The 25,977-nt window shown below is 36.9% G+C and overlaps 1 protein-coding gene across 2 annotated transcripts in view; it reads left to right on the top strand.

The window, feature by feature from the left end:
* si:ch211-186j3.6 (neural-cadherin) overlaps positions 1 to 25,977 on the top strand; it is a 264,672-nt gene that overhangs the window by 166,590 nt on the left and 72,105 nt on the right. For both annotated transcript variants that reach the window (XM_051899157.1, XM_051899156.1), the window contains 8 exons: positions 2,755 to 2,927; positions 4,073 to 4,240; positions 7,634 to 7,883; positions 11,192 to 11,319; positions 13,110 to 13,296; positions 17,901 to 18,044; positions 21,579 to 21,862; positions 22,608 to 24,231. In XM_051899157.1, coding sequence (XP_051755117.1) covers positions 2,755 to 2,927; positions 4,073 to 4,240; positions 7,634 to 7,883; positions 11,192 to 11,319; positions 13,110 to 13,296; positions 17,901 to 18,044; positions 21,579 to 21,862; positions 22,608 to 24,231 — 2,958 coding nt within the window. The remainder of the gene's footprint in view (positions 1 to 2,754; positions 2,928 to 4,072; positions 4,241 to 7,633; positions 7,884 to 11,191; positions 11,320 to 13,109; positions 13,297 to 17,900; positions 18,045 to 21,578; positions 21,863 to 22,607; positions 24,232 to 25,977) is intronic.

The raw sequence follows: 25,977 nt of genomic DNA, 5'->3' as shown, positions 1-25,977 counted from the left end.
TTATGTGTATGGTGATTTTGTCAGACAATGTCTCGACTGTAAATCAGGATTTTAGTGTTGTAATAACATGTCAGGGCTCGACCTTTACTTTCCCGACCGGACAAGGACCTGATTAAAACGTCAATACCCCCCCCCAAAAAAAAAAAACAGCAACTTGGGAATCACCAAAACGCGAGAATGACTGATTTTGCTACATTTAGTGTAAGTGGCGATCGATAGTGGATAATAATAGTCTGTATAATGTACTGATGGTAACAAGGTTGCGCTGTTGAGGCTCACGCAGCATCTGGAGGAGAAATGGAAACACGAGCGAAGCACACACAAAAAGAAACTCAGTTAAACATACTGCGGTAAAAATTCAAAATGTAGAGTTTTTATAACTTGATACTGGTAAGCAAAACCACACAACCAAGTTGTTTTCCTAAATAGGCTACCATCATGATTAAAAACGTGACACTGATTTCATACAACAGTTCAATTAACAAGTAATTAATATTAAGCCACTTACATTTTAGAAGGAACATTGACTGTTTTTGTTCTATTTTATCAGCGAAAATAGTTTCAAACAAAGATCACAGCAGTAAGCCTAACACTCTTGTGCCAGCCTTGTTTTCATTACTGAATGATTCAGCGTTTTGAACAAATCGGTTGAGTCAAAGATTCAATGACCCATTCATAAACAACTGCCTCATTCTTGAATGAATCAGCCATTTGAATGAATCGTTTGAATGAATAAATCAATGATCCACTCATTAATATGGTTACTTGCCGCCACCTACTGGTTGTTTAGTTTAATTTTTAAAAGTATCATTTCCCCCCCAACATTTCATATTTGTATTTTCAAACAATATTTAAAACAATCCCATAACGTTATTTAATGCAGTTGTAATCAATCAAAAATATGCAGATTCACATATGTCAAAGCTGCAATATTCTGAAAGGAAATTTCAGAATTTATATTTCCACCACAAGAAAAATACTATTTTTTTTCCACACAAGCAACTGTTTTACTCGTACAAGTGAATGACCGATTTATGTGTGTCCACGTGACAAGGCTTAATGTCGAGCCCTGTATGTAATCTTAATGGGCCACGTTTCAGTCACCATTTCATATTGTCTGACAAAAAAAACAGGAAAAAATATATAGATGAAACAATTTTATTGGGAATTTGGCTGTATTAAAATATATTATGTGAGCAAAAGGGTAGCAGCAGAGAAGCAAACAAATGTAAAGAGCTGACACTTGGCAGAATGTGAATACAACAATGACATGATGAATTTTCTAATTGCCGTATGTCGTCATCTATCGACATTTAGCGGCATATATATATATATATATATATATATATATTTATATGGCATTAAAAAAAAAAAAATTGGCATTAAAAAGCATTAAATTAGATTTGATGAAACCTGTAGAAACCCTGCTAACGATCGCTTAGCTCAGATCACGTCAAACCATGCAAATTATTATTATTGTTATACTTAATAACACAATGCTGATGTTGTTAACATTAACAATTTGAGAACAATGTGTATTTAGCGTGTATTAGCATTATCTGTAGATTTCAATTTCTGTAGCCACTCCGCACTCCGAAGTCTTTTGCTTTTGACTACGGGTGAATCTCCAGTTGTCACTGATGGTTGTCATTTGGACTTTTCTGGATTACAATCCGCCATCAAAATGATACGTTTAATTATTGCAGCTGCTGTGAGAAAAGTCTATAAATGATCCACCGCCTGTAGCATCCTCACATGCCATAACCTGCTAGCTGGGACTCGTTCTTTATGTAAACAGACGTGACATAATGACGCAAAGACGAATGGCTCCATGCACGAATTTCCCGTGGAAACCCACCAGTACCACCCGAATTAGGAAACATTATTACAAGCTTACCATTGTGAATCGGGCTAAGGTAAGGAGATAGTTTTGAACACTGACTGGTTATGTACTTGATCAAAAATTAATTTTGAATATTTTTTAACCAAAAAAAAGTTATGGACTGCAGCTTTAAGCAAAAATCAGTATTTAGTGTGACCTGACAAAAAACAGTATTTTTCAAGATGGATCAAGCTAATGCAATTGAGTTTTTTAATACTGCATACAAGTTTACTGAGTGAGAAATAATTGTGTATGGTCATTATATCATTATATCATTGCTAAAACTACATCTAATGGTGGCCTAAGACTTTTGCACAGTGCTGTATATATGTACGTATATATATATATATATATATATACATACAAATTTGTCTGTCTACATCAAACACAAAAATGAGGGATGACTTGCTTGACAGTCAATTGCAAAACAACCACTAAAAAATTCTCTCTGTTCAAAACATTTCAGAACAGATTTCTTTCAATACATTGCAACTGAACAGCTTAAAACTAAAACACATGCCTCGCATTTTCATGACATCCAGGATTCTAATGTGCAACACAGGCTTTTTATGGTTTTCCTTATGGTACTTGAGGGATTTATCATACAGTGTCTGGACAGAGTTGCATAAACAAGGCCAGTAATTGATGACAGTGTTTTCATTTTTGGGTGAACTTTTGGGTGAATTTTTTTAATATAGTTCTTAAGTGTCTTAAGAACTAGTTTGACCAACTAGATGTTAGCCAAGGGTTAATCAGTCTTTTTTTTTTTCTTAGGATCAGTGGATATTACAGTTATCAAAGCCTTTTGTCTTTGCACCAGCAGAATAGTGTTTCCAGTGCATGTTAAATAATCAGAGTCTTCCCTCTAATAGACTTCTTGCGCGAGGACACCATGATCGGTACCAGTTTTCTGCGAGTGGCTGCACATGATGATGATTACAGCACTAATGCGGCCATCACTTACTCCATGTCTGAGGAGCAGCCGGAGTATCTGCGAGTCAATCCACTCACTGGCTGGATCTACGTAAACCAGCCCATCTCACAGGTCAGTTCTGCTCCAAACAGCCAGCTTGGCCTCAGTTTGAACCGGGTGAATTCCTGATGGTTCAGATGTAAAGTGATTTTGAGTTTACCTGTCTGAATGTGTGTGGGTGCTCCACGCAGTCAAAGAGTTTTAAAAAGCAAGTTTCAGACTTGAGCTTTCTCAGGAATACTTTCTAGCAGAATGGTTCATCATTAAACCCTCAGAGGGCAGGAGTTTGAGGTGTGTGGGAAGAGATCCAAAAATGAACTTGTATCATGAATATTATATAGTTCTTGTGTGAAGTTTTAAGATGCTGCATTGTGAATGATTTAGCAGGTCCACAACAGTTTCTCACAGCACTCAGATGATTGATTGGGTGGTAACAAGGTCTTTTATGGATTCTGCTTGTTTCTGTGAAGTTGATGTCTGAAATAACCTTACAAAAGACTTGTTTAAGCATTAATAGTGATAATTGATGGGGTGTTTGTGTGTGCGTGAGTAGGTGTTTGGGTTTAAAAGCCACTGATATCGGACCACCTTTGACAAGAGACTTTTGTAACTGTTGCTATGACTACCAAGGTCTTGTGTCGGCTGGTGTATATGGTGAGGTTTTGTTTCTCTGTGTTTGAGCATTTCTATACATTCTTTGTGCGAATACAGCGAGTGGGTGAAAATTGTTTAGCTGTCATTTCCCATCATTCTACATGCAGATGGCCTGCTATACGAAGCAGAACGCAGTGAATGCACAACATCAGTGATTTACACATGCATCTGCAGTGAGATGACAACAAATACAATGATGTATCTATCTGTTGTGTTGACACACTTGACACAGTTCCATTTAAAGGTCATCCTTGTTGTTGTAGTACTGGGATTTCTGTATTGAGATTTGTGTATTTCATCATATAGTATTATGTAATACTGTCAATAGAATAAAACAAACTGCTATTAATCTCATGATTTTTGTTTTTATACACTTTGAAACAGCAATATTATCAAATTATACAAAAATTTTTTAGGGATGTCAGATGTCTTTTTTTAAATTCAAATATTTCACCCTGGGCTCCAGTTTAAAAACTGTTGTCTTAGTATATTTTCAAATTTCCGATTTTCGTATTTCGTAAATCGTATTTGACGTGTAAATTAATGTGTTTGATTGTTTCCAGAGGACCTACATCAGCAGGCAGATCATTGCTACAGATGGAGGGAATCGGAGCAGTTCAGTCGAGCTGGCAGTCACCATCACTAATGTGAAGAACCAGCCTCCACAGTGGGAGAAAGACAAATACGAGGTCATCATACCTGAAAACACTGTCAGAGACACTCCAGTTGTGGTATGTACTTAACATAACGCTGAACACTTATAATCTACTAGAGTTCTACAGATACAGTTGTGGTCAGAATTATTGGCACCCTTGATAAATGTGATCAAAGATGACTGTAAAAATAAATCTGCATTGTTTATCCTTTTTGATCTTTAATTCATAAAATTAGCAAAAATCTAACCTTTCATTGAAGGAAAAGAATTGAAAGTGGGAGGGAAAATCACATTATGAAATAAATGTTTTTCTCCAAAACACATTGGCCACAATTATTGGCACCCTTTTATTCAATACTTTTTGCAACCTCCTTTTGCCAAGATAACAGCTCTGAGTCTTCACCTATAATGCCTGGTGAGTTTGGAGAACACCTGACAAGAGATCAGAGACCATTCCTTCATTCCTTCATGAATCTCTACAGATCCTTCAGATTCCCAGCTCCATGTTGGTGCTTCTTCTCTTCAGTTCACTCCACTCATTTTCTTTAGGGTTCAGGTCAGAAGACTGGGACGGCCATGGCAGAAACTTCATTTTGTGCTCAGTGACACATTTTTGTGTTGGTTTTGATGTTTGCTTTGGATCATTGTCCTGATGGAAGATCCAACCACGGCCCATTAATGGATTTCTAGCAGAAGCGGTCAGGTTTTGATTTTTTTATCTGTTGGTATTTGATGGAATCCATGATACCAAGTATCTGAACAAGATGTCCAGGACCTCCAGCAGAAAAATAGGCCCACAACATTAAAGATCCAGCAGTATATTTAACCGTGGGCATGGGGTACTTTTTATCCATGTGTCCACCAAACCCATCTGGTGGGTTTGCTGCCAAAAAACTATTTTTTTAGTTTCATCTGACCATAGAAGCCGGTCCTGTTTGAAGTTCCAGTCGTGTCTGACAACTGAATATGCTGGATATTGTTTCTGGATGAGAGCAGAGGGTTTTTCTTGTAACCCTCCCAAATGACTTGTGGGGATGTAGGTGCTGTTTGATAATACGTTTTAGGCTTTCTGAGACTCAAGACTCAACTAATCTCTGCAATTCTCCAGCTGTGATCCTTGGAGAGTCTTTGGCCACTCAAACTTTCCTCCTCACCGTGCGTTAGGACAATTCAGACACACGTCCTCTTCCAGGCAGATTTGTAACATCTTTAGTTGATTGGAACATCTTAATTATTGCCCTGATAGTGGAAATGGGGATTTTTTTTGAATGGTTTAGCTATTTTCTTACAGCCACTTTCTATTTTGTGAAGCTCAACAATCTTTTGCTGCACATCAGAACTATATTCTTTGGTTTTTCTCATTGTGATGAATGATTAAGGGAATTTGGCCTTTGTGTTTCCTCATGTTTATACTCCAGTGGAACAGGAAGTCATGGCTGGACAATTTCATGTTCATGATCACCCTGGTGTGCTAAAAATATGTAAATATGAATGGGAATATACTTCAGAGATATTTTAATAAAAAAAAATTCGAGGGGTGCCAATAATTGTGGCCAACGTGTTTTGGAGAAAAACATTTATTTAATAATGTGATTTTCGCCCCACTTTCAATTCTTTTCCTTCAATGAAAGATTAGATTTTTGCTCATTTTATGAATCAAAGATCAAAAGGATAAACAATGCAGATTTATTTTTATAGTCATCTTTGATCATATTTTCCAAGGGTGCCAATAATTGTGACCACAACTGTATGTCAGTTATGTAGATGTATGTCTTCTTTTTACCTCAATTAATAACAGGATCACAGTCATACGGGGTAAAAAGCTGTGAATTTCAGTGATTCCACAGATATTTTTTACATAAAGATGTCGATTTCACTAATGCTAAGTATACTGTGAATGCAGGACCAAAAGCAGGAGGCAAAACAAACATAAAGCTTCTGCTAAGTGATTTATTACTTTGCCCTTTGAGGTACACCTGTGAGGCACTTCATTAATGACTATGTCTTTCATGTGTGCATTGAAGGAATGCTATGATGGATGTGGATAAGTTTTAATCCCACAATAAGGTTGTGGGTATTCCTTGAGGGGCTTGAGTTCCCAGACACTGTCGACTTTACTGTCATGTACTGGCGGTTACAACTGACAGTCTGTGCTTTCTGCTCGACCACACCGAGTCTTCACACAGCCTGTCACAAAACACATCCACAAGTGCAGAGTCACACACGTACACACACACTCACATAGTCCATTTAAACTAATGGTAAGATGCTCTAGGATTATCTAGTCCCCACTTCAACCAGTGCTTCTGTATCCCTGCCATGAATCATCTGAATCTCTGCTTCAAATTTTAAGGACGCTGCTTCATTACATTCGCTATTTAGGAAGTCAGCCAATAACTGAGTCATTGGATAATTTATTTATGGATGTGTTTTTTTTTTTTTTTTTTTCATTTTCATTTGATTACAATTACAAATGCACTGAAAGCATTAATTTGCAGAATTTCCTGGAATATATTATTGCCATTAAGACCATTATTAAGGCAGATGAGCATTTTATGAAGAGCAGCATAAATAAATAGTGTAAGGTGGAACAAAGGACAAAAAAATAAATAAATAAATACATATAAAAATAGAGAACTGCTCTGAGATTATGCTTTCTGTTCTCATTTTAATTGATCTTGTATTTAAATGTTATTTGGGTAACACTTTACAATAAGGTCTCGTTTGTTAAAGGGTTAGTTCACCCAAAAATGAAAATTCTGTCATTAATTACTCACCTTCATGTCGTTCCACACCCGTAAGACCTTCGTTCATCTTTGGAACACAAATTAAGATATTTTTGATGAAAACTGAGAGCTGTCTGACAGCAATTTAACCACCACTTTCAAGGTCCAGAAAGGTATTAAAGACATCATTAAAATAGTCGACGTGACTGCAGTGGTTCAACCTTAATTTTATGAAGCGACGAGAATACTTTTTGTTCAGTGCTTCCAGGTTCTACGTCAGAACGGCAACTCATTATTGGCTGAAGTTAATGTTAGTTAATAAAAAAATCAACCTGCTGTGTTCAGCTGAAGTTTCCTTTTTATAACATTGCATTTTTTTTTTTTTTTTTTAAATAATAGACAGATTATAGGTACTCTATAGTATAGTATTTTAAATATATGAATATTAGGTGAAACAATAATATTATTTAAAATTTATTATTATCATCAATCTTGAAAATGGTTGCACAGCTTAATATTTTTGGGAAAACGTGATACTTTTTTCTGGATTCTTTGATGAATACAAAGATCAAAAGAACAGCATTTATTTTAAAAAATATATTTTTTTGTAACAATGTAAAAGTCATTACTGCCACTTTTGATCAATTTAATGTATCATATTATTAATTCTTTCAAATCTTTCTCACCACAAACTTTTGAACGGTAGTGTATATATGAATATTAAACCAATTTTCCTCTTTCAGACTATCAAGGCCACTTCTCCGCTGGGTGATCCGAGGGTGACTTATAACTTGGAGGATGGATTGGTGCCAGAGAGCAACATGCCTGTTCGATTCTACCTAACCCCAAATCGTGAAGATGGCTCCGCCTCTATACTTGTTGCAGAGCCCCTGGATTATGAGACCACCCGTAACTTCATGCTTAGGGTTCGAGCTCAGAACGTGGCTCCTGTGCCCCTGGCAGCCTTCACTACTGTTCACATAAACATTACAGGTAAAGGTTATCTACAGTATATGAGAGGTTGTCATGAGAAACATGTTACACTTATTAATGGCAGTGTATATGTGCAGTGTATTAGTATGTCAACCAAAATGGAAAAACAGTAACACTTTACAATAAGGTTCATTAGTTAAACATTAGTTAATGTATTAACTAACATGAACTAACCATGAGCAATACATTTGTTACTGTATTTACTAATCTTTGTTAATGTTAGTTAATGAAAATACAGTTGTTCATTGTTTGTTCATGTTAGTTCACAGTGCATTAACTAATGTTAACAAGATTTTAATAATGTATTAGTAAATGTTGAAATTAACAATAACAAAGATTAATAAATGCTGTATAAGTGCAGTTCATTATTAGTTCATGTTAACTAATGAGTCCTCTTCCTTTTGGAGTGCATGCAAAGTGGATTCACAGCACAAAAAACAGTGCCTTATCGACATGTTGAGAACACAAACTGCAGTGGTTAAGGGTGCGTCAAAGTAGACGTTGTTCACGGGCAGCCAATGAAGACCATAGGCTGGCATTATGCATATGTGTTACAAACCTATGTAGGTTTGTAACACATTTGCATAATGGTTACATTTTCATAATGGTGATGTCGGTTTGTAACAGGAAGTGAGACTGGAATTGCTAACGACTTATTTCAGGCAGTTCAGAATCTATTATTTCTTTTAGGTGACAATAACTTTATTTGTTGTGCACTTTGATCTTTAAAGCTTTGCAGACCTTTTACATTCACAAGCAGCTATATTACACACTGCATGAAAGGTATTTGAAAATGCAAAATAGGGACACTTTAAAGGGTTAGTTCACCCAAAAATGAAAATTCTGTCATTAATTACTCACCCTCATCTCGTTCCACACCCGTAAGACCTTCGTTCATCTTCAGAACACAAATTAAGCAAAACCAAAATGAAAATAACAACTTTATTCAACAATATCTTCTCTTCTGTGTCGTTCTCGTACGCTGTTTACGTTCAGCGCTTCCAGGTTCTACGTCAGAACGCCAGCCCAGTATTGGCCAACGTTGTTCACGTGAGCAGCACAACGCATTTGTGTGATACTGACGCAGGAGCCTGGCGTTCTGATGTAGAACCTGGAAGCGCTGAATGTAAACAGCATATGAGAATGACACTGAAGAGAAGATATTGTTGAATAAAGTTCTTATTTTTGTTTTGTTTTTGCTCACAAAAAGTATTCTCGTCGCTTCATAAAATTAAGGTTGAACCACTGCAGTCACATCGACTTTTTTAACAATGTCTTTAGTATCTCTCTGGACCGTGAAAGTGGTGGTTAAATTGCTGTCTATGGACGAATTATATACCTCTCGGATTTCATCAAAAATATCTTAATTTGTATTCCGAAGATGAAAGAACACATTACAGGTGTGGAATGACATGAGGGTGAGTAATTAATGACAGAATTTTCATTTTTGAGTGAACTAACCCTTTAATGTAAACTGATTTAGCTCAGTCCGATTATATAAACCATTGAATAGAAAGTTATTTCCATGTAAACCTTTGAACCAAGATCAGATTCAAAAGTACCTTCTTCTGTATGTACAAGCAGTGCAGTGAAGGACAACTCTATGCATGGGGTTAGAAACTAATTAAAATAATGAACATGATATAGATATTACGTAGACCAGAAACATCTCAACATGGCTTTGATGTATCTGTCAGAACCTAATGAAATACACAATGTTGAATATAATGAAATCTGAAGAGTAGCGTTTACATGAAATGCAGCTCTTAGCATGCTCAAAGATAATATTCAGAATACATGTGATGTAAGTGGATATTTTCACTGAATTCCAGAGTTTGAGTATAAACATCACATCTAGACAATTTGCAGTTGGGTTGAACTGATTAAAATTAACAGTGAACTGTGCATGTAGTCACTGTGTGGCTGTTGGTTTCCAAGCTTGTTTACAAACCATTTATATTCTTAAAAGCAACTTTCTTATTTCTTATCAAAGCAATTCACAAGGAAGTGTATTTATATCTACACTTTAATCACATTTAAAATGACAGCTTTTAATCTATCTCTTGTTTTAATTCCAGTTCCTTGTCCTTACACTTGTTAATTTCTTTTTATAATCCATTCACGCTCTTAAACTCTGATTACTGCAGAATGCGACACAACTCTTTAATAGCCTTTATTTCATCCCACCCTGTCTGTTCTCCTCTACTTAAGTATTCCTCTGTGTTCATCTCTTCCACTGCAGGAAGTCTAGCCACTTCCCCCTGTAATTTACAGATTGCCCCGCAGTGTTAATCTAGCTCTCTCTTCATGAATGAACCCCTTGCTCTCCCCTAGTTATGACTGTTTCTTAATAATGATCTAGCTACAGTTACAGTACTTACAAGATGTATGATAATGCATCTGGAGTTATTGGAGCAGGACACTTGCACCTGATCAGGATCATTTCAGCATAAGCCACGGACAAATAATTAATCTGTTCTGTTCCTTCTGACTTATTTACATCAGTGCTTCTTTCTCCATTTAAGAGTACGGTCAGTACAGTGTCTAAAAGAGAGGGATAGAGAGCGAGGCAGAGTGAAACGAGGGAGTGCTGGAGGGAGGAGGTTGTAATGGATTTGGCCTTCCTGTTTAATTCATGGTTTACGGCTTTGGCTGATAGAAAATTAAAACCCCAAAGTGCATCAGATGGTGATTAGTGTCTGGAATCATTCAACCCATTAAAGATCTTACCCTAAATTCCAATGTCCTCATGTCCCTTCTAGTACTGAAAGAAGCACATTTTAGCAGAGTAGTCTTGGTATTAATTTCCTCTTGAACACACAGAATCCACTAATGTAATAAGGCTTAGATAAGACATAATGTCAGAGTTTAGATAAGTCTGATTTGTTCTGATGGAAAGCCAGAGTTTTAATTTCCCTCAAGCTACCAAAGGATATTTCTGTGTCTTCATAGTCAGATGACTGACTCTCTGCATATAAGAATCCAAACTGTTGTGTTAATGCTGGAAAACATACAAGTATTATATGATGCAAAGATATTGATTCACATGAATGTCTTATTAACTATCTGTTCTTTGCAACCAAGGTCACATTAATCAGTTTCTTTGAATGACAGAGAGCCTGAGTTCATATCAGTGTGGAACAGATCTACAGCAAAGCCATCTGAAAGTCTTTCTTTATGCAACAACAACTGATGAAAAGTGTTATATCAATTGTCTGTCAAGTTCTATAAAAGGTATCCCACCAGGGTCCACCGATATGGAGCTGTTTTAATTATAATGTGACTGTGTGGCTGTCTGCTGTTCACAGATGTCAATGACAACGTTCCGTTTTTCACCTCCTCCATATACGAGGCATCTGTGACTGAAGGGGCGGAAATTGGGACTCTAGTTCTTCAGGTGTCAGCCAATGATCTTGACCTGGGGCTGAATGGGAAGGTATGAAATGGAGTTTTTCAATTGAATTAGCTATTCCCTGCGGCACCCTCCGTATGTGAATGAATCTGTAAAGACACTGTACATATGCACTATACAAAGCATTATGCTCACTATTGAAAAATCTGTAAAATAAAATAAATAAAAAAAAGGAAAAAAAAGTCTGTGATACAACCATGCTTTAACTAAGAATGAATAGAATAATCTATTCACTGTATCTCACTATGACCTCCAAAACTAGATTATTTATACTGATAAAAACACTGACTACTGTTTCTCTGCAGTATATTTGCCATATTTCAGTGGGAAGGCAAACATGGTATGCATCTTAGATTTATTTATTGTGTACATAAATAACATTCTGTACTGCACACATTCTGTTCAGAGATTTGTTTAAAAAAATCACTTTTTTTTTAAAATAGAATAGCAGTAATAGAAACATTCAGTCTGTCATTCTATATATCATTTTACACTATAAACTTCAAAAGTTTGATTTTAGTAAAGAAGTCTCTTATGTTCATCAAGGCTGCAGTTGATCAAAAAACTAAATACAGTAAAACAGTAATATTCTGAGATGTTATTACAATTTTAAATAACTGTTTTCTATTTTAATATATTTTAAAATGTAATTTATTTATGTGATGGCAAAGCGGAATTTTCGTCAGCCATTACTTCAGTCTTCAGTGTCACATGATCCTTCAGAAATCATTGTAATATGATGATTTGGTTCTCAAGAAACTTTTTTTTAATGTTGGAATGTTGAAACACAATGTTGAATACAGTTGTGAGTTTTTTTTGTTTGTTTGTTTGTTTGTTTTTTGTTTTTTTTTGTTTTTTAGAATTCTTTGATGAGTAGAATGTTCAAAAGAAAAGAATTTACTTGAAATAGTCATAGTCTTAACTGATCACTCGCTTGATCAATTTAACGTGTTCTTGCTGAATATAAGCTGATTTTTTTAATTGCTTGTTTGTTTGTTTGTTTATTTATTTATTTTTTAAAAAAGGTTGTGTGTTCTGTTGGCCGGTGAAATGTTCCTTTCTTTGGTTGTTAGTATTTTTTCTTCCTCTCTTCCTTTTAGAGGGGCCTTTCAACAGCTGTCTGAATTGCTGATGCTATGTATCATTCTTATATATCATTCTAATCATAATCATTCTAATATATCATTTTAATCATAATATCATTCTTTTACTCTTACAAAACCCCCATCACATACACAGCCCCTTTTGTGCCAGATGGGGTTTGTTGTATGTTTTATTAACCTGACCCCTGCAATCATTTTATTATGCCATTTACATTTAATTCAGCCTGTTATTTGTGCTGTTGGCCCTAATGCGGCCGGCAGGACATCATTTAATACCCACATCATGCTGGTTTAGTGTGGCCATTCAGAGCAGCTTGTCTGATAATTGTTGTTTGGGGCTTGTTGAAACAGCAGTTGGCACCTCTTCATCAATTCAATGGTTTTGGCTATCTAGATTAGCTTCATTATTCTTAACTTGAATGGCCCTGATTTCTGCTTTACCTGCTGGGAAGTTGCCAATGTGCGTTACAGGCATTACTGGCAGAACAAGCAACAGGAGGTATCAGCATTAGCTCAGAGCACTGGGTGAATAAGTTATGAGGAGAAAGCTGAATTGTTTAATTACATGGGATCAGATGAGGTGGAGTACACTTAAACACACATACACATAGGCATAAGCTGTGACGTACACCGGAAGACTGGTTTTAATTAATGAAATGTTTCACCTAATTTGTTCTTATCTTTTTTTTTCTTTTTTTTTTTTGGTTTCAGATTTCATACTCTCTACTGAATGACCGAAGTGGAGACTATCAGTATTTCCGCATTGATCCTGAGCTGGGAACCATCTATACAGAGGCTGTGTTTGACCGTGAGACCAAGGGATCCTACCTTTTGGAAGTGAAGTCAGTAGATGGCTGGGAATCAGCCAGGCCAGGGAAGCATGGACAGCCCAACTCAGGTACAGCGAGCCTAATGTTATATAAAAATGTTTTTACTTATTAATATTATACATTATTATACATTATACAACGGTTAGTTCTGCTCCTTGAATCACCTTTTCACTGTCTGGATCACTTGTCTATGTTTCTGTTCCAGACAGACATTTTGACTGCCAGTCATTGAATCATTCATTGAACTGATTCTTTCAAAAACACTTTCATTTATGAACACCATTACTGTGTGTTGCTCGTAGATGTTCAGTGGTGGTTGGCAGTGCATAAATACACAAGGTAACTGAAATCAGGGTCAGAAATCAGCAAAACGGACACCATAATTATATAAAATGCCCCTAAAATTATTTAAAATGCCCCCAAAAAATGCCCCTTGTATGAGTTCTTATTTTTATATTGATAAAATATGGTATAGTTAAGTAATATCAATTTAAGTGCTGTTTGTCCCAAATGTCAGCAGGATTGCAAATGTGATATTGACATTATACCACAGTTCAATACACGTTAATATTAAGTGACTTCAATTTTGGACACAATATTGTCACTGTTGTCTGTTTTTGCTCTATTCTATAAGTTAAGTGTCAATTTTTATTCCATCATTTCATATTTCTATATTCAAATTTTTATATTTAATAACAATCTCATAACATTGTTTATTTCATGCAATGTAAATCAGCAACCTCTGAGCTGCATTAAACAGTCTGTGTAAATACATCTAAATGCATCTTTAGATTCTTGTAACAGCACTGTAGTGTTTATTGTAATTGAATTCGATTAAATTTAAGAATTTGACATAAACTATGAATCATACTTATAATAAGCCCCTTGAATTCAATTTAACCTGTTCACGTCCTTCACGAGGACGCTGAAGCATTCTTTTTTTTAAATTAGGGAGTAAATATGTCTCTCAATGGAAAATTTAATTTCTTGCTGGAAATTGTGTCTGAAAAGTAAGTTAATCACTGTTAACTTTATTGAAATGTTGTATAAAAGCAATATGCAACATGATCTAATGATTGTTCATGTGTATTTTATGTAAGGTTTAGATCTACCACGCGTAAAATTACTTACTTTCCATAGACACTGAAATGTACAATATTGATGTATTGACAGCACTAAAACGTAAATTATTTACATATGAACAACTTTACAGGTGTACAAATGTGTATGAATCCTTAAAATTAAATTCATGCCATTAATATTTTGGTTCTATTCAATTCATAATCAATGACATTGTTTTCAGTTGCATTTGTTAAACAAAATTTACTCATGTACTACTATGAAATGATAACATTTCGCTCTGTTCTGTGTGACTTCTGCTGCCAACTCGTTTTAAAGGATGGGACACAAAAGGCATTTTTTCAGTATAGTCTTATGCTGTGATTGACTATAGAACCATAATATACACAAAAAATGCAACATAAATTCACAAAAGTAATTAATTTTATTCATGCCAAATCTTTAGAATTCATACAATTGTAAGGAACACCCTTTATTCAGCGATCTTCATCAGATGGGATTCATGGCTCAAAATTTCTTTTTAATGCTATATTGTTACTAAAATTGTCATTTCAGCATCTGTCCACAAAAACGTACAAAAATGTTACGTATTAATACCTACAAATTAATAATGAGACCAGGCTGCAATATCAATTTTGCAGTCACGATGTTAGTCTGTTTTAGACTCCTAAACTCATACAGCTTGGTTATGATATCCACATTGTACAACTGAGCAGACCATATTTGATATTTACTTTTGTCACTGCCACAATGGTGACTGCTGCTATCAATAAAAAAAGAAATTGAGATTCATTACATCTGTCAATCTCAAACACTGACTGTTTGAATGTAGCCAGTGGGTTTGTAGGACTTCACAATACAGAGCTAAGGGGGATCTAAAGTTCAGGGGAATATTTCCATTAGCAGCATAAAATATTGCATTGCATAATCCTCCTTTAATATAGACAGCTTAACAGTTTGATTGGATTTGTTAGACCACAGGGCTAGCCAGAGTCTCACAGAAATGTATTTTTCATTCATTGTATGGATTATTAACAGCGTCTTTGCTTTGCCTAAATAACTCTGTAACACTTGAAGTCAGCTAGAAAAAAGAAAAAAGAAAATCATGTGTGTGACATTCTTGCTGGTTTAAATGTTGATGAAGGTGCCAAAGGGGAGGGTTAGACATCAGGAAGCTGCAGAGACAGTCTTAGAGAGAAAGGAGTCTGCTCCAGTACTATCTATCCTCCTCTGCTGTCTGTCTGCTCACAGTTTGTCTTGCACTCCAAATAGGGGGGAAAGACATGAGCTCCAACACACTTACAACTCTAGTGAGATACACAAATGTAGATTATCAAATTATCACTGTGGCAGTGTCAAATATGGTTGAGCACGTAGGAGACAGTGTGTTGATGAGCAGAGTCACATGTACACAAACACATAATTACACAGAAACACATGAATGCTAATTGTACTAAGATTCTTTCAAAAATATCCATGTGACAAGGAAAAACAGACACACACACAAACAGAAACACAAGTGTTGTTTGAGCAGAAAGTTGTGCCTCTACATTTGTGAAGTGAAAACATGACCATGTCTTTATGGTGGAGCTCTGAACAACATGCCAACCTGTCACAGAGTGGCAGCTAAGCGTATGCTGTGCTCTTTTTACACAACATAACATGTCAGAAAGAGAGCAGGATCAAGACTCGAATCAGACACTTTATCTACGAGTTTATCTGCCTCACAGCCCTGACTGAACTGAAGGTTTTGAAAAGGTCACTGCATGTTTGTTTGTTTGTTTGTTTGTGTAAATTCTTCTGTGTGTTTCATTACAGTTGTATGCAAGGGGTAGTTCACCCAAAAATGAAAATTGTCCATGTCTTTCTAAACCTGTATGACTTTCTTCCTTCTGTGGAACATAAAAGAAGATATTTTGACATGTCTGTTTTTTTGTTTGTTTGTCCATACATTATGACTGAACAGTTACCAGAAATGTTTGATGGCCAACATTCTTCAAAATATTTTCTTTTGTGTTTCACAGAAGAAATATAGTCATTCAGGTTCAGAACAACGTGAGAGTGAGTAAATGATGACGGAACTTCGAAACCCAAGTTCGAATCTGTATTTTTCAGATCCAATTCTCCCTTTTCCCATTTCATATCAGCTTGGAGTGGTGTTTATTTTAAATAAAAAATGAAGAAAATATTCAAAAAGTGGAAATAAAGTGCCTGTAATTGAAAAATGTGCTCGCATTGGGCCAACTGGCAAATTCACAACACATGCAGCTGATATTGATACGATATTAATACGCTCAGAAATGTGGCTCCCTTCCTAGAGTTTCAAGGACGTATCAGCAGGTTCAATATGGTTAAAGGCCTGGGTATACTTCATTTTCCATGTTCCGCTCCATCTCGCGCACAGTTGAGCGTGCAAGCCTTTCAAAGTATACTCCTTTGGCTGTGAGTGCAGAAACATCCGTTTGGCGTGCGCGCACTATCTAGAGGACTTTGTTTTCAAGCGCTCAAGTCACAAGCACATGCGCTGTTGTACGCGCCCCACCCGCACGTACACAAAAATTGGGCTGCTCGCAAACAGTGCATGGAAAATTATGTAACTCAGACAGTGCGAAGATGAACCTTCATTCATCTTCGGAACACAAATTAAGATATTTTTGATGAAATCCAATGGCTCAGAGAGGCCTCCATTGCCAGCAAGATAATTAACACTTTCAGATTCCCAGAAAGCTACTAAAGACGTATTTAAAACAGTTCATGTGACTACAGTGGTTCAACCTTAATGTTATGAAGCGATGAGAATGTTTTTTGTGAGCCAAAAAAACAAAACAACGACTTTATTCAACAATATCTAGTGATGGGCGATTTCAAAATACTGCTTCATGAAGCTTCAAAGCTTTACGAATCTTTTGTTTCGAATCAGTGGTTCGGACTGTGTATCAAACTGCCAAAGTAATTAATAACAGAATTGTCATTTTTGGGTGAACTAACCCTTTAAAAGGTAGGTGTATGGGGTGGCCTTTGGGGATAGGGACAAGCAATGTCCCAATAAGGCAGCCATTTAACCATATATGATTTTAATCAATGCAGTATATATACTCAGTATGTTATTATTCCATACTTTTTATATTGTACTACTACAATAAACTACGCTAATGCAAAGAGCCTCCGCATTTTCATTTTTGGGTGAACTATCCCTATAACTGCTCTTATCTTCAGCAGCAGATTGTAATTGATGTGTCTTCTCATAATTATATCACATAGAGCTCATTTAAATGGGGCAAGCATCACAAATTTCACTTGCCTGCATTCAGTAAACACAGAACCCCCAGGGTTCTTACTTCAGATATAACGTAGAACACATGAAAGGAAGATGGAGAGATGAAGATGAACAGAAAATGAATGAGACAAATGAAACCGGAACATGATGGAATTATAAATGGCAGATATTTACAAAGATGGGAGGGAGGAGAGAGAGAGAGAAATGGGAAACGAGGGAGGCAAACACTTCAATGTAAGAAAGATGACAAGGAAAGATAAGAGTGTCCGAACACAGATTGCTAATCTTGTATGTGTTTTGTTTTTCTCTCGTCAGATACGGCGTATGTGCGTATTTTCATCAGCGACGTGAACGATAACAAGCCTGTGTTTGCACAGTCTGTATATGAAGTCGACGTGGATGAGGATGCTGACGTGGGCTCCACCGTCCTCACAGTCAGCGCTAATGATGAAGATGAAGGTAGGTGAAGATGAGGATGGGCATTGGCTCATGGGTAGAATAATATGCTCATTTGTAGACGGAAGTGGGAAATATGGAGTGTTGACTCGAGGTGAAACTTACTGTAGATTTGAGAACCTGACATCACAGCTCAGGTGTGATCTTCAACACCTAATGGATACATTTTCTGCAAAGTATGAGACAGGGCCGGACACGATTTCAGGCCAGGAAATCTCACACTTATCCAGGCCATTATATGCACCCATAACAAATTTTGAAACCACAGATAACCCTATTTTTTGTATGGCCATCACATAAAAAATGTCTAAATCCTTAGACTGGGGCTGTGCAAAATAATTAAAGGTTGTCTCTTGAACTGCACCTTCACTTCATTTCCCCTTTCCTTTTCTTTATTTTCCCTGATATCGCTCTGTATCTCCCTTTTTGTGTGTACTTTTTTTTTGTACCTGTCACTTCTTCACCAGTCCAGCTGTCATGAACAGAACTGTCTCCAACTTGTTGCAAGAAAAAAAAAAAAAAAAAAAAAAAATTGATTGCATGGAATCTAAATTCATCAAAATATTACATTAGGACAATTTGTTGATGGATGTTGTTTTTCATCTCAGAATGACTAAACAAAACTATATTTCATACAAATGTATTACAAATTCATACAAATTTTCTAAACTGCCTAATGTCAAAATTAGTACAATAACTACATCATGACAATATATTTTTAGAAAAATTCTAATACCGAACATGTTATTTTATTATTATGATGACTCATATTTTTGTGTTGTTGTCTGCACTAGCTTCCTGATGTGAATATTTAACTGCTAAATTGCTAATGTAACTTTATAATAGATAATAATGATGTTCTTTTTCATTCAGTATTTTGAGTGACGATAGTAATAGGTGCTACTGCTAACATTTGCCAGCAGTTTAATACTTTGGTAAGTTAACGAAGACAAAAAAAGTAGGAATAGCCTATTTACAGATGAAACTGACCTGCACTTGAAGCTTGAACAGGTCAGTAATTTTGCTGCTTGTTCTTGGAGACTTTCTCTGCTCCACCTGACTGCTTTCTCCATCTTCGAGTCCCTCGCATTGATTACTCTGTTCGAAACCGTTTTGACTGGAGGAGGTGCAGAGCAGACGTGAACCGAATTGTTGCTAGTGGAGACTAACAGATTCATGATTTATTATCGATTTATTATCAAATGCCGAATTCAGAAATGATCACTTTTGTATAATGGGCAGGCAATAATATAAAATAATAATAATAATAATATAATAATTCTCCCAGTGCTCCCTCATACCAGTCCAAGCCTGGTATGAGGGAAATTTATAATAAAAATGTCTAATTTTCCTCATAATTTAACAATAAAAAATAACAATATAATTAATTAAGAGGAAAATTAGACATTTTTATTATATTATTATATATTTAATTTCAGGAAAAAAAAGTTAATTCAAATGATTAAACAACAACAACAAAAAAAAAACATTTGGAAGATCAAATGAAAAAGCAAATATTCTTTCAATATTTACAGTGTTTCTGCAGTTGGACTACATTAGTGCGTACTAAACCTCTTACAGGGTTTGGCTAGTACACGGCGACATTAATGAAACACAGTTAGAACATGTTCCCATGAGCTCGAGTTTGTCTCCAGGCTGTGGCTCTCAATATTCTTCTGCTTTGTGAAATAACATCTGTACCACTCATGAATGAGAGACAGAGACAGTTGGTTCCTCATCAATATACCCTGAGAACATAACAAATGCTGCTCCCAAGATAACCAGCCTCATGTGTTGCAGTGCAAAAGCCTAGGATAATATTTTTGTTTTATCACACACTCCAGAAACACGCACAAAGAGGATAGTCTACATAACTCATCAGCCAGCCTGTCTTGGTATACAGACGCACTACTGAAGCGTGTAATTCCCTGTGGTCCGGTTGAATCCACGTTGCACTCCTCGGTATGGATTTGATGCAGGGGAGAGGAAGGGAATTCTTGTATCAGTCATTCATCATAATACAACCTGGAGTGGCTGGACATGAAGCTTTACCCTGATGAATAGATTTCAACCTTCACTGCAGCTCTGACTTAACCCTCGCAGCCACTGGAGCAGAGCCACGGGAAGCTGGCGAGCCGTCGGAGTACATCTGCGCTTTCATAAGGAAGCCATGCTTGATTCTGTGCATTAACAGAAAACGCAAATAAGCCAAATATTCCCTAATGCAATTTTGTAGAGGTACCCAAGGCAACACGAGATGGTGGATATGAAATGGCGATAAGGCTCTTAATGTGTCGTTCCCTATTCATTAACCTCGTACCAGCAGGGATATCCAAACACACTGCAAGCAGATCTGAAGGATTGTTAAGCAGAAGTATTTTTGCACTGTTTGCTTAGCCGGGTTATTTGTTTATATGAAGTCTTTTTGCATTCATTACCTACATCAGAGAGATGAGCTTTGAGTGCTAAATACAAAATAACAGCAAAGGAGTAATAAAGAATTTAATAAAATAGTGTGCTCAAAACACAACACAGGCATTGCATCTTTCACTGTTTAATTAACAGAGCTCCACAGGGGATCCAAACATTTATTATTTCTTCCCTTTTAAGGTGGTTTTTACTTTGTGCTCCATTCTCCTCCATTCATTCCCATGTGAATGAAACCTGCCAAAGTTCAGGTTTAGTGAACTAGTGAACTCTGACCTGAAAATTCAGTTAACACAAAGACATTTGAGCAATAGAGAGTCTAAACATTACAGATTGCCTGGATTCTAATATGTGTTTGTGTATGTGTGTTTCGCAAAAGCAAGTCAAACAGGTTTGGAATGACATGAAAGTTAGGGAAGATTACATATTTATTACTCTTTCGCCTTTTTTCTATTTAATCAAACTAAGCTGTTGATGTTTTTTTTTTTTTTTTAGAATTAAATTAAATTAATCTGAGTTACATGCACAAAAGTGCAGAATGAGGACAATTTGGCAGAATTGACAGAATTAAAAAGGTTTAAGCTATATGCGGCTGGTTTTTTGAGCTGTAAGTCTTGAACACCATGTTTTCTTTTGAGTTTGAGAATTAAGTGTTTTAGAAAGAAAGCCCAGCTTGAGCTGAATGGACCTTTGACTGAATGTCTGGCAAGAGCTATGAAGAAGTACAAAGCAAGGTTTCAGAAATAAGTGAATGTTTTCATCAACCATTGTTAAAAAATGTTTAGAGAAATAAGAGAATGCTTCATTGTAGACATATCTTCACTTAGTTTGAGGTTTATTGGTGTGTGCTTCCATGGTGGCGTGTTTCCAAGACTACTCTTGACAATAACCTCTAAAGGCCATTGAAGCAATTTTTTGTTCACCTGCTGCAAAAAGCTTGTAATCCGTTTTTCTTACAAACTATTTTTACAATTTTAGAAGTTTCTGTCTTTTAGCCTTTTGTTCAGTAGCCTTAACACCAGTGTCAGTGTCTTTGCTTTGTTCCTCTTAAGAATTAATTCAGGCCAGATGAGGTAGTTTTCTCTTTCATTAACTGCTCTTCTTCTTTAGGTGCCAATGCCAAGTTGCGCTACCAGATTACATCAGGTAATGTGGGAGGTGTTTTTGACATGGAGCCTGAGGTGGGAACCATCTTCATCGCCCAGCCACTGGATTACGAACAGAACAAGCTCTATAAGTTGCACGTCTTGGCCTCTGATGGGAAGTGGGAAGATTACGCTACTGTAATAGTCACCATCGTGAATAAGAACGATGAGGCACCTGTGTTCTCTGTGAACGAATACTATGGCAGCGTGACAGAGGAGCTGGACGGTTCTCCTGTCTTTGTGCTGCAGGTAGTGTCTCTAATTTCTCTCTTTGATATATCAGCATACTACATTTTCAGACCATATATTTGTTATTTCAAAATAGCCAATTTTTTTTGGTTCCTATTCATTAATTTAAAAAATAAACAAATGTTAGTGCTTCTCTAGATGTAACAAAAACAGGTCATGGACGTGTGAATTACTGCATTCTTCTATTGATAAATGAATACAACAACACTTAATTATAAATTGGCCAAACACTCATTCATGTTACCTTGCCAGGTTATTTTGTGTTTCATAATTATAGTGAAAACTGTGATTGATTTGTTCTTTTGAATTAATTTTAATAAAGTCTCCTGAGGTTCATTCACTATTATTAAAGTCCAAAAAAGTTAATTATTAGAAGTTTCAATTGCAGCTAGTCACATCACTCTATTTGCCCAAAGATGTGAGAGGCTCATTTTTAATCAGAATGTTTAATCTTTTTATACAAAAGTTGTTGAGGTTGTCTTATTTCATAACTTTTTATTTTTTTTATTTATTTATTTTTTAGTCAAGAGAGAATTTAAAGGGTTTTATTATTATTATTTGTAGTATTCTGAGTTGTTTGGAATTTCTCCATGAATTACCACTCCTAACTTGCCAGTGGATGGATGGATTGATGGAGGGATGGAGGGATGGATGGAGAGATGGACGATAGATACATAGATAGTTGTATATAAAACTTATGCTAGAGTTTGCAGAATGAAACTGTATATTCTCTTTGATGTTGTAGGTAACAGCGTCCGACCCAGATAAAGATGCTGACCAGGAGGCATTGAGATATTCCCTTCATGGCCAAGGTGCTGAGAGTGAGTTCATCATTGATGAGGTGACGGGGAAGATTTATGCCCAGAGAACATTAGACCGTGAGGCCCGGGCAGTGTGGCGTTTTGTGGTACTGGCCACGGATGAGGGTGGCGAGGGACTAACAGGATTCACCGATGTCATTATCAACGTGTGGGACATAAACGACAACGCTCCTATTTTTGCTTGTGCCCCAGACAGTTGCCATGGCGATGTGGCTGAGAACTCCCCACTTGGCACTTCCGTCATGGAGATGACAGCCACAGATCTGGATGATGCGGCTGTTGGACAAAACGCAGTGTTGGCCTATAGGATTGTGGGTAACGCTGCCCTTAATGGTGCTAACAGCGGAGCAGATGTGTTCAGCATCAATCCCGCTACTGGGACGGTTTCTGTGGCAATGTCTGGCCTGGACAGGGAGCAGACTGACTCGTATGTCTTGGTGGTGGAAGCACGAGATGGCGGAGGTATGATAGGAACAGCCACTGCCACGATACACGTGACAGATGTTAATGACCACGTACCACGTTTCCTAGATCGCTCATGCTCTGTTCGCATCCCTGAAAGCAGTGAGCCCAACACAGCGGTCATAGAGCTGGCTGCAGAAGATGCAGATGCTGGAGAGAATGGCCAGCTGACCTTCAGCGTGGTGGCAGGAGATCCCGAACAGAAGTTTTACATGGTTAGTCATCGACAGGAGCAGCGCGGGACCCTTCGTTTAAAAAAGCGTCTGGATTACGAAAGACCAGGCGAGCAACACTTCAACCTCACCATCAAAGTGGAGGATATGCAGTACTCCAGCCTGCTGCACTGCACTCTAGAGGTCGAAGACTGCAACGACCATGTGCCAGTTTTCATTCCTCACTTTCTACAGCTTCCTGCTATACGAGAGGATGTCACTCCAGGAACTATTGTCGCAAATGTGGCTGCTAGCGATTTGGACTCAGGGCTGAATCGCGAGATCACTTATAGCATTGCTTCGGAGTCTGATCCGTACCATCTGTTTTCTGTGGACCAGTCGGGACAGGTTACTGTGGCTAGCGAGTTGGACCGGGAAACGGCAGCACAGCATCACTTGGTTATACTTGCAACAGACCACGGCACGCCACCTTTGACTGGCACCGCAACTATCCAGATGGCTCTGCTGGATGTCAATGACAATGGCCCTGAGTTTGAGGCTGCATATGCACCGGTTGTGTGGGAGAATGTTGTAGGCCCACAGGTCGTGCGGCTCAACCAGAGCTCCACATTACTGATAGCTGTGGACCGAGATTCACAGGAGAATGGCTCACCCTTCTCTTTCACTGTGCCTCTGGAATATCGTTACAGCAATGATTTCCACCTGCAGGATAATGGTAATGACACGGCCACTGTCACCGCTCTGAGAGCTTTCGACAGAGAGAGACAGAAAGAGTTTCTACTACCCGTCATCATGACTGACAGCGGCAATCCACCAAAGACCGTCACGAACACCCTCACTATTACCATTGGTGACGAGAATGACCACGCCCACACAGCTGGACAGAAGAAAGTGTTCATCAACTGTCACAGAGGTAATGGCTCCAACATTATAAATACAAAGTTCTGTCATAAAACTCTAGATGGTGCAGGCTCATAGGTCCTTAACTCAATCTGCTTGCAATCACATTATTCTACATAGGGCACAGCTGATTGGTTCCTGCTGTATCAGTAGCAAATCAGCTTGCTGCTCTATTTTTAAATACTTGGTCAGCGTTTGCTGTAGCAGTTGCAGCGTGCTCTCAGAAAACCTCCACCTTCCCCAGCTCCACCTGTATAGATCTGCTACGGGTAATTCATGTGTGCTATATTGGTCAGCAGCAGCATGTCTTACTTGCTCACAGCAGCGTGTTGTGTATGTATTGGCAGTAGCAAGTCCCGTACTTGCTCTGCAGCAGCAGAAATAATAAACAGCAGCAGCAGCAGATCTGTTCCGCCAAGACCAAACATACCAACATTGTCATTTCCATTACCATGCTAAACACTTTAAGATTTGTCATGACAGAAATATGTAATAGCATATAAAAGAGTCATTAATGTTTAAATGTTCAAATTGCATTAATTCTTTTCTCACTTAGACACAATCAGCACTAAAACTCTGTACCTATAGGCCAGTTTGCAATTTTACATACTCTTTTCAAAACTGTTAAACTTAAGTCCAAATGGTAACACTTTAGTATAGGGAACACATATAAACTATTAACTACGACATTTCCGTCAATAAACTCCAAATGTACTGTTTAATAATAGTAAGGTAGTTGTTAAGTTTAGGTATTGGGTAGGATTAAGAATGTAGAATAAGGTCATGCAGAATAAGGCATTAATATGTGCTTTACAAGTACTAATAAATAGTCAATATTCTAGTAATATGCATGCTAATAAGCAACTAGTTAAAAGGCCCTAAAATAAAGTGTTACCGTTCAAATAAATAACATAATACAAAACTGAAAAGGACAGCAGTTTTCTACATTTCTACAGAAATACCATATTGAAATATATTCCGAACCTAAAAAATGAAATGCTATCAAAACAATTAGAACTAGCTGAACATCTTCATAGATGTTAGTCTTTCAATTTCACTGCCATCTATACTAAAGGGGACATGGACCATGGAATATATACTGCAGTGAATTCTGAACAGTAGAGAGTCATTCTTGTTTTGTAAAGAAAATTTACAAAAGAAAATATTGCCTAATGCTACCTGCATAGTGTTTTTTTAGGTTGTTGTTTTATGAGTGACAAAATGTGCTTGTTGGGTGAGAGTCTTTGCTAATGTTATGGAAGAATGAGTTGATTTGAAACATGTATGAAGTGTTTTGGTAGCTTTAGTGCCTTATGAATGTGAAATTCACTGCAAGTTGAGATTTGTTAAGGAGAACTGTGTGACGAGTTTTGAAAAAGTGACCATAATATTAAGACATGTGTCCTAGCGATTGTTTAAAAAAAAAAAAAAAAAAAAATTAAATAAATCACTGATAGAGTTCAAATTTAAATTGTTTATAATTCTTGACATCGGTTATATCAGTAGTTTGTTCATTGACCTGATTGGTTGTATTGCTTTTGATTGTTTTTATAAATCAGGGCATTTCTTAATATAGTTATATTATTTCACTGATAATTATCATGAATATAATAAATCTTTAAAGAACAGGTTGTATCTTCAAAATTATGTGGAATCCACCATCAAGTTTCCCATATGAAATACCCTACAGGAGGAGAGAGAGGATATTATCAGAGGAAATGGTTGTATAAAAATGGTTCAGTTCCTTGTTTATTTACTC

This window comes from Ctenopharyngodon idella, chromosome 7 (assembly GCF_019924925.1).
Source record: "Ctenopharyngodon idella isolate HZGC_01 chromosome 7, HZGC01, whole genome shotgun sequence".
Classification (NCBI taxonomy): Eukaryota; Metazoa; Chordata; class Actinopteri; order Cypriniformes; family Xenocyprididae; genus Ctenopharyngodon; species Ctenopharyngodon idella.
The sequence above is the reverse complement of the archived record's forward strand: the minus strand, read 5'-3'. Positions and strand labels throughout refer to the sequence as shown.